The sequence below is a fragment of the Amblyomma mixtum genome, chromosome 6 (genome assembly GCF_055824585.1).
Source record: "Amblyomma mixtum isolate Tamu chromosome 6, ASM5582458v1, whole genome shotgun sequence".
In the NCBI taxonomy this organism is placed as follows: domain Eukaryota; kingdom Metazoa; phylum Arthropoda; class Arachnida; order Ixodida; family Ixodidae; genus Amblyomma; species Amblyomma mixtum.
Window position 1 is genome coordinate 141,755,741 of NC_143017.1, and position 14,387 is coordinate 141,770,127.

The window sequence follows — 14,387 nt, forward strand, 5'->3', positions numbered from 1 at the left end:
AACTTAGAACGGGTGCAGGGAGCGGAGTGGATTTTGTGGTGATTCAGGCATTGTAATTGCGCTGTTAATGGAAGTTGCAAAAATTCGACTATTTCCGCCTACCCGCAATGATGGCTATTGGCTTTGGCATTCGGCTACTGGTTCCAAGCATGCGGTATCGAGTTCTGGCTGCGGCGGCCACATTTCGTAGGAGGCGATATGCAAAAACACCCGTGTTTTGTGTGATGTGAGCGCAAGGTGATAAGCCGCAGGGGATCTAAATTAATCAGGAGCCCTGCTTTACGGCGCCCCTCATAGGCCATGTGTCGTTTCGGGACGTTAAACTCCAACGTCGACAATTCACGACTACTTCTGTCTGCTTTGTGCCATGCGTGTTTATGTCTCATGCGTCTGGGTATAGGGGGCAAAAATATTGACCGGGTCACACGAACATGTCAAGAGGTTTACGTGTATCCTCGAGATACGTAGGTAAGCTCTAGCAGTCGAACGCATAGCGTAACACTCGTGCACGTGTGCGACTTATCTGTCATTGCTGGGGGACGACCGTCAACAGTCTCAAGTAGTTGAATCCAAGACGTCACCTGATAGTGGGGCTTCCTTCTGTTTATGTCGCGTGATGTCAACAACAGTCACCTCAAGGCGAAGGAAATACAAACATGATAAGACGGCGACCAGTTAGAGATGGATTTAGTTACAACCCGGCTAAGGGTAGTAAAGTTTACCTGACAGCCTCATGACGTAAAGACAGCCTCAAATGTATAGTCGAAGCACAGGAAAAAAGAAGACAGAAGAGCCAGACACCAGGGACACGACGTGTCGCCATAGTATATCGGTCGCAGATGTGACTTCTCGTTCACTACGGGGAAGACTCTGGTCGGACTTAACCACATGGTGTGCATATGTGCATGTGTTAACTATTGTTCTCAAACGTTGATTGTAGGTATGCCACAGAGAAATAACTATTTTGTTTCATGCGACAATAACAGAACCAAAATCTAAATTTTTTAGAAGCCCCTCCTAACGTCGACATCTAAGCTGGCAGCCGGGAGTGTTTCGTCGCACGAAATCCAACACACGGGACGGGTATCATATCATGAGACGTCTGGGTGGCGTACTGCACCCACATATCGGTAGACGGTCGCTATCTAGAAAAGTTATTTTTTCTCCTCTTTATTTAGTGACGTCGTTTTGACAACGAAGGCGTTTCCTTTGACGTCATCAAGCCTTGAACGAGCAACAATTCTCCATTTCAAGAATGCTTTGCTTTCTTGGGGTACCTCCTCTGATAATTTTTCTGTGGACTTCATTCGTACAGAAAATATTAAAGAATATTAGCATAGCGAAGCCGTACTATCGTAGACGCACATCGGATATACGGATGCCTGCTGCGCTCGCGCAGCGGCAGGTGTGTGACCTAAGTGGCCACGCACCTGTCTCTTGGAGATACGTATATGCTAGCAGGTACGTCTATGATCTGCTATAACTCACTATTAGGGCTTCACGAAAAGACGCTAATATCTAATGACTTCGCTATTTTTTATTCCTTGCTTTAGATACTAAGAAGCAGGCAGAAACACATTAGAGTAGTGCTAAGTGCACAGACACATTCGCGAAAACATCTCGGCTATGCGCCTAAACGGAACGGAGCTCGGAAGTAACGCTAAATGCACGACTTCGTCGTACACTTCTAAGCTCTTGTATGAGGATGTAGGTTTTCGCGAGTAGTATAAATTCCCGTGCCCGGTGGTATGCTGCTTTAAGAGTCATTAAATGCAACTGGCAACAGGATGCAGCAAATATGCACCCACAGAAGTACCATGCAGTCATGTTTCTTCTTTTTGTGTGTACCGCCTTTTTGTGCGTTGCTTGCCATGGTACACTGCATCCATTTCGTTCGAATTTGGTTTCTATTACACACTTAGATCTTTTCTTGAACACACGCCCTTTATATTTCACTTCTGGCCACATGCATTTTCGATATGGTGGAAGTTATGTCGGTAGAAAGTGTCCCACAGATTCGCTAACTCCGAAAAATGTTCTCAATCGCGGTTCTATATCTCCTGCATCGGCAAGCCTTTGCAATGTTCCAGCTATTCACAACGTTAACAAATCTATTTTTAGTTGCAAGAAGATAGACAGAATGCACATACAATGCAAGCAGAGAGGTTGCAAACCGAATTCGCACAATGTGGAGCTGTTATCTAAATAAACAGAGTAAATCGAACATGGGATGGAGGAGGTCTTTTACGTTCCCGAAATTGGTCAAAGGTGGGTAGCCAAACCGTGAATTTATTGACATCCTAAAAAATTCAGGGGGCACTTTGACTGTCTAAGTGCGTAGAGGCGAAAGCGTTTTCCGCACCACTTTGACTGCCTTTGTGGCACTGGTGTCGTACCACTGGAAGACGTCGCACATAATTAATGACTAATTACTAAGTAATGACAAATCAATAATTGATGGTTAATTACTGAATACTAATTAACTGCTAATTGATGACGCTTAAGCTTCGCCTTTAGGAGTGGAACGCGACAGCGTGTTTTAGCGCTGCCAGGGAGTCCACGGAACGCCACCACCCTTTGGGCGCGATGCCTTGCCCTTTGAACGCAACGCTTTTTGAAGAAAGGAAATGGCGCAGTAATTCTCTGTCATCTCGGTGGACACGTGAACCGCACCGTACAGGAAGGGAGGAAGTGGGAGTGAAAGAAGAAATAGGAAGAGGGGCCATAATGATGAATATGACAATTGTATTTGAGGGAAGGAAATTAGGCAGTAACTGTCTCACATATCTGGGTGGACACCAGTCAAAAGCGTGACACCTCCGCTGACAAGCATCTGCTGACAACCTTTTGTCGACAATGATGAGTCATTAAAGGCTTTCGCCTTAAAAAGTGTGCTTTAGGTGCACGTTGATTATACCTCAAAAGATCAGATAATTGTTTCACAGCTAATTCATTTAATAGCATCAGTAGTATAGCCGTCTTTCAGCGGAAAAGCCCCGGTCTGTGTGCCAGCGCCCTTCAGTGTCTCGTATCAGGGTAGCGCTTTGAACTCTCTGTTTGCGTCGCAGCAGGAAAGCGAGATTTAGAACCATTTCAAATAAACATCTGAAACTCCGTTTAACGTCCACAATATTATTTATTGCATATTTTTTTTTGATATATTTTTCTTTTCTTTTACTGTCTTCCCTGAATCTCGTTTTTCGACACCGAAGGACATGCCAGTGGTGACCAACACACTGGAAAAATAATTACTTTTCTCTGAAAAACTTTTTCTCAACTCCGAAAACTTGCACTGGTAAGGTACCATCGTCAAGCCTTCAACGTTCCAAAGTAGCTGCACATTGGCCTTCTTAAACATACCATTTACGGAATTCACACATGCACACTTAGTCCGGATGGAGGGAGGACGTATAGCCTTGGTCAAAAGTTTTCAGGCTGCATAGTTTGTTTTTCAATCGTTTTGCGAAGAGATTCCATTGACCCTAAACGCCAAATGACCTTCAAACATGATGACTATGCTTATCGTCACCTCGTGGAGATTTAGAGCTCGATAGATGCCATTGGTACGGCACTACACGCCAAGCCATGCGGCCAGAATTTCTTTTTACCAATGGGTTCGCATGCAAAAGTGAATATGGGGCGTACTCCCACGGATTGCATGTCTGTTGCTAAACGAGCCCTTGGGCTTTTCTTTTTTGTCGACCAGTACATATAGACACCCTAGGTTATTCACGGTCTCTAATATATCCAAGTCTGAATTGAAGTCTTGATATTCAATAGATAGAGCATTTGTAAATGTTACCCCACATTAAAACAGCCACGTGTCCATTGCGGTGTAGTGCATGCGAACCGCGTTAAAGCGGTATATTTCTCCACACTTTTCAATCTTCACAAGCAGAAATTGCAGTGTGTGTAACTGAGCTCGGAACGCCAGTCTGATAACTGATGGGAATGTACTGAGAAGGTGAGCTATCTAATGTCAACGAATAAATTCGTGTTACTCGGTTATTGCTTCCTGCACATCTTTCCGCACGGCACACGCTTTCGACTACTGAGCCACAGTGCGAATATGCAATGGACACCATGTTTTCAGCGAGCACTGTACAGCCTTCCCTGTAATGCGCTTTCGGCTCACGTTCGTCGATTTAATAAATGTAATTTCACTGATTCACAGTGAACGAAGATTAATCCCTGACTGTCAAACTTTGCGATAAGGTTGCAGTACGTAAGCAAATAAGGAAAAATAGCTGCGATAACGAAGCGCAACGGATAACTTTATGTTGCAGTTATGCCTGTGCAGTATTTTCAAAAGTGTAATGGAAGGTTTGCTTCCGGGCAAAAAAATAAAAATAAAAACAATTTAAAGTCTGCTATATGCAGTGCATCAGAAGTTTTCGTCATTGTGTTTCGTATTCCACAGGGCTGTTCGGAGTACCTTCACCGGACTTCCGTCTTTGCATCATATATGAAAGATAGGCTCACCTTTCTCAAACTGGCAGCTTGGGCGATCTGGAGTGCAGGATGGCCTACGTTCGTTCTTGATACCCATTTTGGGGGTCCTTAGGAGAGTCCGATTGGTCTTTAGTTGAAGCAGGCAGGAGGACTCCAAAAGAAGCTACCCCGCTCCCGAAGTGCCTGACTTAAACAGTCCCGCTTTGCGGGAGATTTGCAATAACAACAACAGGGAGAGCAGCGGCACTCTTTTCCGCTGCGCCTACGTTGCCTGCTCGTCACTCGTAAAGTATGCTGTAGTGTGCAGTCCACGCTCCAATCAAGACGGATCTTCGTACTTCTCCCGCGGTGAGCAACGTGCTAACAAGAGCCCATCACGTCGTTCTCTAGAAGTTTAAAGCCTTCGTCCCATCTTCTCCTCCAATTCTCTCTTTTACTGTTTTACATCTCTCTCTCTCCCACTTCCACGCCTCCACAAGTATCGTCACGTGACCGAAAACCTACCTATGCACGACACAAAGTAGAGGGTGATTTTCAAGTGCCCCTGATAAGAGCCCGAGTAGCCCCGCGGTGATCTGTGTTCGGGACCGACCACCACCCTCCAGAGAAAGGGAAAGAAAGAGGGTGGCCAAACCAATAGGCTGCCTAGTGTTGTTCTTGTCCTCGGCATCTTGCATGGGACAGCTAAGCATGCGGAGGAGATATGGTTTTAGGGCGGCTCCTTTGTTGGGTAACGTGGCTGATAAAAGGTGCGTACGTGGGCAGCTTTGGCGCCGATACCTCCAGGTCGCTTGCAGATGACACGCGGGGCCCTTGTCAGTGGGTGAATAGGGCGCTATTCTATACGCGGTATGTTGGAAACGCTTGAAAAACCAAGGATGTCACACAAAACCTAGTGGTCGAGATTATGGACGAAGCTCGTCTTGGTGGGTATAGAGTGCCACAGGGGAGAGAGGACTGCCATTGGCTTCATACAGCTAATGTCTGCGGCTAAGGAACCCCTGATATGTTTCGTAATTATCGGTCAACGCTCTCTAGCTATGCACGTGTAGAGCAGCTCCATGTGAAGAACTTACAGTTCAGAATTGTAAACTTCGAGTTTGAGCTCTCTCAAAAATGCAGCTTGTTGAGAGTGGGGACTTTGGCATCGTGGTAAATATGACGTGTTGGGACTACCGTTGCTGACTAATAGCCTGCAAAAACGCGCATTTAGCAATGTGTTTGGGCGCTACGATTTTTTTTCTCGCATTAGAGAGCTCTATACTTGATGACGTGCTTCTCTGCCTTGAATCACCATATTGACGGTAGAGAAGATACATGCAATTTAGTCAATGGTAGTCCAGCCACTGTTTTGAAAATAGCGCTGCCTGTTCTGGCACTATGTCATCGACAAGATATTTGGCGAGGCATAATGCAACTGGTTATGGGTGTGGTAGAGCGTTGCATGCGCAGACAGATCATGACGTGTGTTGAACCAGGTAAGCATGCCGCGTTAAGGTGTCGATTCAGGTATAGATGCTGGGAATGCTGATTCGTTAAACTGACGCTTATTTGTCTGTGGAAGGCTCCGAAAATGTTGGCTTCACAGCGAGCAATCCTTGCATCATGGGGAATCTCTTGCCTTGTGTGCAGTGTGCCACACTGACGAAGGTGCAGGAAAAGTCAGACATGGTACGTTGGAGAGCTGTACTTGTGTTCCACTTGCCTTATGCCGCTATCTATTCGGCACGATGCCAAGAAAAAGAAACGAAGGTAGCCCACTACAACAGGGCTACGTGACTGAATCCGTGAAAAGGAATCGTGAGCCAGGGATTCTGTGTTCTTGTTTTTTTCTAGCTAGGACGTCCGTAGATGAGCTACATTTTTATAAACCTGCTCTTACGACGCGAGTGAGGTTGAACATTGAGAGCGAATATGCCATGTAACTAGTGGTTTAAAGCGTCAGATACTGGAGCGGAATTCCTCGCAATTACTGTTACGTGTAGCGCTGTTACCTCTTCATATTAGCGTGCCACTGCATTCGCTTTTAAGCTTTCAAGATTACAATGCATATATATAGGAAAGGTTTTGGTGCATTCGATATATGTCACCTTACAGACAGCCGCTCTAAAGCCTCTAAAAGTTATGCCTCGTGCTAGCGCTAGGCGAGGAGTGCTTGGAAACAATGTGCGGCATGACGCACACGTTGACGTAAATTGTAGAGAAACAAAATGCCAGTAGACTACTCAACTTTAGCTAAAAGCAAATGCTGGCACCCGGAGCCCATGTAGTAGTAATCATCTGAACAACCAGGCTTCGGCGAACAAAACTAACTACACTCTAAAAACCTCCAGGCGAGCCCTTGTCAGCCCTCGATACACTACTGCAAAAGGCGGAATCGTGTTGAGCCTTGTTGCCTTGCTTGCATACACGTCGAACTTTGTGTGTGCATGCATGGTGCGTCGATTGAGGACTGTGCATTCTATTCAGATTATCTTATTCTTCTTCGTCGCCTACTAATTCTACCTCTTGTTCTCCTTACAAGTTGACATGGAGAACATAGATAACTTAGGTTACCAAAGCGGCACTTTTCGCGCTATGCGTGTCCATTACGTAGCCATAGATACATCATGTTGTTGTGCCCTTGACTTGGGCGCTCCTCATACTCATCTGCGTGTTGACTTATTTTTCCTGTTCTACCGAACCAACTTGTAAAATATTAAATCTGGTTCTAAGCTTTCGTCCACAAACGGACTTAAAAAAAAAAAAGAAACTGCGGATACAGGAAAGTGGCATGTAGACGTGAAATGCATTTTGTTCGGTTTATGAGGGTATAATGTCCCAAAGCGACTCAGGCTGTGAGGGTCACCGTAGTGAAGGGCTCCGGAAATTTCGACCACGTGGGGTTTCTTAACGTGCACTGACATCGCACAGTAAACGGGCCTCTAAAATTTCGCCTCCATCGAAATTCGGCAGCCGCAGTCGGGATCGAACCCGCGTCTTTCGGGTCAGCAGCCGAGTTCCATAACCACTGAGCCACTGTGGCGGCGAAATGCGTTTTGTGCAATATAAAACAAAACAAAAAAAAAACCTTCGACAGAAGTGTACTCAACAGATACACTGCATCAACGCATCAGTGCCGTTTGAAGTCATTGCGGTTGTTGCTTCTCAGCTGCGCCAAGAAATAACACTGTTCGGCGTCGCGGCACTCGATGACGAAGTTCACATAGACCGGCCAAGAGATAGTAACCGGCTGTTGTGTTCGCTCAAGGCTGTGAGATTACTACCCCAGGATACCCGTTGAGAAGCAATGTTCCGACACGGGAATGGAAACGTTTAGAAAAGAATCCGACTACTCTCCAGCGTAGAGACACAGCGCGATCAGCAGCAACTATTTCGATTCGCCGACCTAGCAGCCCCCTAAAGTCACGTCTTGAAAACTGCGGAATCTCCTACTGCTCTGAGTACGTTAAAAAAAAAATAAACATCATTTGATGAGATTCTGCACGCGGTTCTTTAAATTAGAAGAATAATGGCTCAGTGTGGTTAGCAATAGCTGCATGGATACTACAAAAGCTGATTCTACTATTAAATAAAACCTTATCTGCTTAGGAACATTTGCTGTAGCATTAAGAGGTAGGCCAATGAACGTATTAACTTTACCATCGTAGTAATTCTTCATGGTGAAATATCCTTAAGCGGATGATATTGTACAGGCTGGGGACATTAGAGCCCTTAGAGAACTGTTTTAGAAACACATGCTTACGTGGCACAATAACCTAATCACCAGAACTTTCTGTCCCGCAGCGAAAGAAAATCCTCTCAAAGTAGATTCAGTTCGCGCTGTAGTTACCCGTAGAAGAAATAAAAGGGCAACTTTTTTTGTTGATGTATCGTAAAAGAAATGAGGTTTGGATGGGAGCAAGTTTCTTTAGGAGAGACCCAGAATATTACTCAAACTAGTGGCAAATTCGAGTATTCTGTATTTCTCTAAGCTCCGATGAAGGCGATGACGTTATGAAGCTAGTCACGCTGATCACTCAGTTAGTAAAAAAGCGGCACAGTAAAGCTAGCTCCTTAAAAATCGTATTAAATTAAATTCAGGTCGCCTTGCCAACTATTCTGTCCTGCTCTATCTTCATATTTGAGTCACCTGCGTCACGCTCGGTGGATTCCTATTAGTAGTGCGAAATTATTGTGAACAACAACACTCTTGGAGCAGGCCGAGAGAATTCAGGGTAGAGATACTGAGCAGAGCACTTCTTTCTATGGCATGCACTGCAAGAAGTTGGGAAAAAAAAATATAAAGACACTGTCTGTACTGACTGTACAGACACTGACTGTACTTCCCCTTAAATCAAACTGCAATGGTCGAATGCGCAACTATGAACGTAGGTCCGGGACAATTCGGATAATGTGGGCAGCCACGAACCTTTATCGAAATGTTGAGAAACAAGAGCCTCTGCTATTCAATCGTGTATTTTGGCAGCGGAACGATGGCGTGCTTGGTTCAAGAACGACGCATTGACGGTGGCAGCGCTCTTTTCTGTTGCCTTTACTTTCTCTACTTATCACCTTACCCCATTGCGCTAAGAGATTAAGTTGCGTCTTTATTAAGCTGCGGATAACTTTCTCTTTTAGTTTTCTCGGATTATTTCAGTGGGTTGTTGGTTACTAGAATTAACTTTTTTAACGTCACATGAATGCGTTGCCTGAAAAGATTACTGACAAACCTGCGTGACATGAAGCAATTATGGTATCTTCAGTGCAGAGGAAGACTGCGTCGGCCTGCTGTTTTGCAGGCAAACGTAAAAATGAAATATTGAGAATTGCTCATGACATGAAAGTGGGATTGTGACATATATTGATGGAAATGCATGAATTTCGTAAGCAAGCACTGTTAGTTTTCTTTCTGAAACGAAAACGGGCCAAGAAAAGCAAGCAATGAGAGGTAAGTGGGACAATCAAGCATCCGCCATTGACTCCGTCTGAGTTTCTGAGTTTTCTCCGCAGATTTTATCAAGTCTGTTTTCTTCGTTTTCCTCTGCCTGGGCTGTGATAGGCGACGCTGGGTGCTTATCACTTCGGGCCTATTATATTTGAATTAATTTTAAACAATAATAACATACAATTAAACAGCAGCTTTGTTTGCCACAGCATGTTCTGATGTCCTGGCTGGGGTCATTTACCCTTATTTCAAGGAACTGTGACAAAGGAGGGAACAAAACTATCTCAAGACGTTGATGGGTACGGATTGCTCTATCAGCAGCAGCATGTAGCAGAGACAGCAGATGAAAAACAAAGCGCAGACAAACTGTGGTAATGTCTTCCGTATCTTTTTTTCTGCAAGAATACCCCGAGTCGTCCGACATTTCTCGCACTGTGCTCTTCGGACAATGTTACCGTAACGTTTCGACTGGCGTTTTTTCATCAGTGTTTGTAATACTCCTCTGTTACTCGTAACATTCCTCTGTTAACGGCATATACTATTCTATCTATTACCTTTCGATTTACGTTAATTTGTTTTTCTCCACCATCGCTTCATTTCAATGTTGTGTTAGGCAACAAGGTTTGTTGGCCCTTTATCGTAAGGGGGCAGATAAGCTCCTTAGGTAGCGCACAAAGGCAATGGAGCCGAACGATTCAAAGAAGTCCTCAAGTGCGCTCGACGTCTCCAGGTCAAGTTCTTTGCGAAAGAGACCTTCCACTATTCGTTGCATCTGCCATTGTTTTTTTTTTTCTGGAATTTAGGTATGACGGTCAGGTAAGAATAAAATAAGCATGCGCTGTACATAAGCGCTGAAATAGTTAACTGCTGTGGTTTGTGGCTGAGCTTGTGCCGAAGAGGGAAGAGCACTAATTTTAATTTGATTGGAATGCCTTTCTCTCTACATGCAGCACGAAAACAAGAAAAGCAAACACAATGGTAGAAAATTATACCTACGAACTTCCTGCTGCGTGCCAAAGTGGCAAATGACATAACAAGGCCCTTAAATACTTGACGCATGCAAATGATGGGCAAGTGTATTATTGCACGAGCTTAAAGCGGAAAACTCGCCAAAAATGTCAGCACGCACATCGACTTGGAAAGTGTCATCGTCATCATCAGCATGACTACGCCCACTGCAGGGCAAAGGCCTCTCCCATGTCTCCCCAATTAACCCGGTTGGAAAGTGTATTTGAGGGCAAGCTATAAATGCTATGAAAGGAACAAAATTTTAAAGAAATGGCTCAGCAAAGAATTTGTGCCATTATCTCTTAAAAGCTTGAGCAGGAAATGTGAAATGCAGTATATGTTTTGAGCAAAGAATGCAGAAAAATTATGTCAAATTTTATGCACTAAGGCATCTAAACAAATAGGCACACAAGTGAGTACTCGTACAGAATAAATTTTCTAAAGATGCTTTAAGGTAAATACTAGATTGTTGCTGTTCACAATAACGAAAGCATATCAGAAGACACCGTAAGAAAAAGTTTTTTAGAAACCATTATGTGAGAGCTGTAATCAGTGCATCAAGAAAGCACTACGCAGCATATACACCACAAACGCAAGGAAAGAATTCGTGCACTCTTTTTTTTTCTGAACAAATTCTCCAGTAATACCTTCCATGTGAAATAAATGAGTATTGTACTTCTCTGCATCGTAGTGAGGTCCTTTTCAGGCTGTGTGTTGCTCTTTAAAATGGAAGCAATCAATATTCATTGTCTCATAGTTAAAGGGTCTCGTGAAAGGTTTTTAGGTTACAGGAAATTCCAGTCTTGTGTCAACATAACAGGAAAGACACGACAGGAGACGATATACCATACCACACCACACCATACCATACCATACCATACCATACCATACCATACCATACCATACCATACCATACCATACCATACCATACCATACCATACCATACCATACCATACCATACCATACCATACCATACCATACCATACCATACCATACCGTACCAGTCGTCTTTCAGACTGATTTCACAACACACTTACGAACGCCGTATCTGTTTCAGTTTTTCCAGGGGTTATTTAACATTGAGTTCGCCAGCGCAAGAAATGACTGTTCACGTCTGCCTTCAATGCCCATAATAAGGGCAAGCAAGTAGAATAAAATGAAAGCAAAAAAAAAAACCTGGAAGCAAGATTCTTCTGACCGAGCACTTATGAAGCTGTCAGTCGGTGCCTTGTAACACTGGGTGTATTGACCACCGTGACATAACGTGGAGTTAGTAGGAAAGGCCACTTCTGCACAATGTGAAACAGCTTGCAAAGTCATTGAATTTGTGCATCGGAGCGTTGAGAATAGCAGTTCGCGCTGCGTCAAAGCCAGCGCTTTCGAAAGAGAACTGAAAAAGCAGTGCTAAAAACGTGTTTTAACATCCTGAAAACTGCCACCGAGAGGTTGGTTGCCGTCAGAGGATTTTTTAGCGCTTTTTACGACCCCATTTTCTGACAATGACTAAAGATTGCGTTTTAACTCGCCGTCATCAGCGATGAATGCGAAGCACGGCCACACGCGCGATTTAATAATTTCGTATTGTCCAGGTATATATCACACTGAAAGACTTTGAAGTGCAGCCTGAAAACGTGGCTTTCATTTCTAAGCAGCCTTTCTGTGATCGTGCACTCTTTACAGTGCAATATTTTATTTTCCTTGCCTGTATAAGTGCATTAAGGTTTTTGATGTTTTAACGTCCCAAAGTGACTTAGGCTATGAGGGACATCGTAGTGGAGAGCTCCGGATGATTTCGACCACTTGGGGTTATTTATTTAAAGTCCACTGACATCGCTCAGTACACGGGCCTCCAGCATTTCGCCTCCATCGAAATGCGACCACCGATGCCGGGATCGAACCCGAGTCTTTCAGGTCAGCAGCCGAGCATTATAAACACTAAGTCACCACGGCGGCTCTGTGTGTATTGGCTACGGATCTTTGTGGAAAGGATACACGATATGAAAATATGCTAAACATGACTTTGCTTTCAAATCACACAGCCCCTTTCGCGATTTATGAATGCTTTCGAGAAATTTCTAAGCATTCAGATATAGATGTTTTCTCATAAGGAAAAAAAAAGAAACTCGCGGTTAATAAATTAAGTAAATGTAAAAGCGCACTAAGGGCATTTGCATACCGCTATTTTTTTGCATTTTTATTTACTCCCCGCATCCATTCAATTTTCGTGTTTAGGGAGGCCGGTCCGCTCGCTAACAAAATCAAGCACAGCAGCGACAATAACAGCGATGCTAATAACGGCGACTGCTTCTGCCTAGCAGCAGTTTTCAGAATTAACCATAATATGTTATCTATTATGTCGATCTACGAAAAATCACAAGCATCCGGTTCCTGCAAGATTACACGAGCAATACGGATATGGTTCCTCTTTTATGCCTTTCTGACCCGCACGGATTGTGTACTAAAATCTAACTGCAAAGAGTTCTTTCAGTATGGTGAGTTTAACATTCGGTTATCCTTCCTTAACGGTTTTGAGAGGAAAAAACGTTCCTTCTATAATATGTCGATAGTTCATGAAGAAAATTAAATTTTTAGATTATACGCATTTATTTTTCTATGTACATATTTATCTATGATGACTAATAAATTGTCTGACATGCACAGCGTGCTTTAAAAGAACCATGCGGCAATTAATGCACTCGCGCTATGGGGGCTGCTCCGAAATACTCCTTTGCTGTTGAATAGAATTCGCCATAAAATTGTACGATGGAGGTGCTGTCATATCATGGTAGTTGGGCGCGGCCTCAGTTCGATTTGCACAACTAATGGAGCAATATCACTGCGCCTTTGAGAGGTTCTTGAAAAGCCGGCTTTGAAATTCCATTTTCACACGCTCCGAAGTGTGAGGAATCTTAAGAGTCTGCGTGCCACTTCAGAAAAGGAAAAACCGTTTTTCAAAGGTAGGAGATTAAGAATTAACAGAGGTAATTTTAATAATAGCCGCAGTGGTTGCATATCCAGTTTACGGGAACCCTAAAGCGTAGCTGGCACATCTTTTTACTTGAAGAGGAAATGTCCTTTTTACCTCATAATAATTTTTTATCACTAGCGTGCCCTTAATCGGCTATCATGTAACTTCATTGTTGTCATCTCATTCGAATTGAGTCCAACCTCTGCAGCTGTTTTAACACGCTCCAGTTTTTAAGGATGCTATTAATAAGAGAGAGAGAGAAGGGTGACAGTTTTAGCCAACCTTCATGCATAAGGTGTTCAAATCCTCATATCTTTCTCCATCTTTAAAAAAAAAGTTCCGCATTTTATACCTGGTACCCAGTTTCGGTGCCATCGCGTGAAAAACGGTGTGCACATTACTCGCCTTCCTTACGAGCACTCTACTTTAAGGGCCAACTCAGCCGTTGAAATCACAATGAACGTCAACTTCGAAATTAACGTCATGGGGCTTACCTCGAACATAAGGCCAGAGAGGCTGGAGTTCTTCCGGTGACGCCGAGCGTCGAGAAGAGGGCTTCGGAAACAGCATTCCCTCAGAAAGGACTGCGTGCCATATGTTAGTGCGCCCATAGTGCTCATGGTATAATGGAGGCCTATGTTCCAAGACAGGGAGATAAACGTAGAAGAACTGCAGATTGGGCTAGTTGGTGTAGATTCATAGTGATGGTTAAACAGCGCAAACACACACAGACCAAGAAGGAGACAAGACACACACAGCGCTGAACTTACAACTGATTTGTAATCAGTTGTAAGTTCAGCGCTGTGTGTGTCTTGTCTCCTTCTTGGTCTGTGTGTGTTTGCGCTGTTTAACCATCACTATGAGATAAACGTGGTTGGACGTGGATATCCTTTGCAATAGGGAGACCCCTGCTTATGGGGTAGGCACGTGCCGAGTTAATGAATAAACCAAAGCGGTCCGCTCCGGCGGCTCACTACCAAAGCGGAGATCGCGCTCGCAAACGCAATCCTGTGACGCTCGACAGCTCCTCTC

At 44.1% G+C, this 14,387-nt stretch overlaps 1 protein-coding gene across 2 annotated transcripts in view; it reads right to left on the bottom strand.

Annotated features, from left to right (window-relative positions):
* Positions 1 to 14,074, bottom strand: part of LOC149340647 (facilitated trehalose transporter Tret1-like) — a 68,493-nt gene extending 54,419 nt beyond the window's left edge. The window contains exon 1 of one of the 2 annotated variants that reach the window (XM_089549479.1): positions 13,850 to 14,074. In XM_089549479.1, coding sequence (XP_089405605.1) covers positions 13,850 to 13,925 — 76 coding nt within the window. In that variant the 5' untranslated portion in view covers positions 13,926 to 14,074. Of the gene's footprint in view, positions 1 to 4,482; positions 4,854 to 13,849 lie in introns of those variants that run through there. The other variant, XM_089549480.1, reaches the window with a different exon arrangement.
* Positions 14,075 to 14,387: the final 313 nt, after the last annotated feature.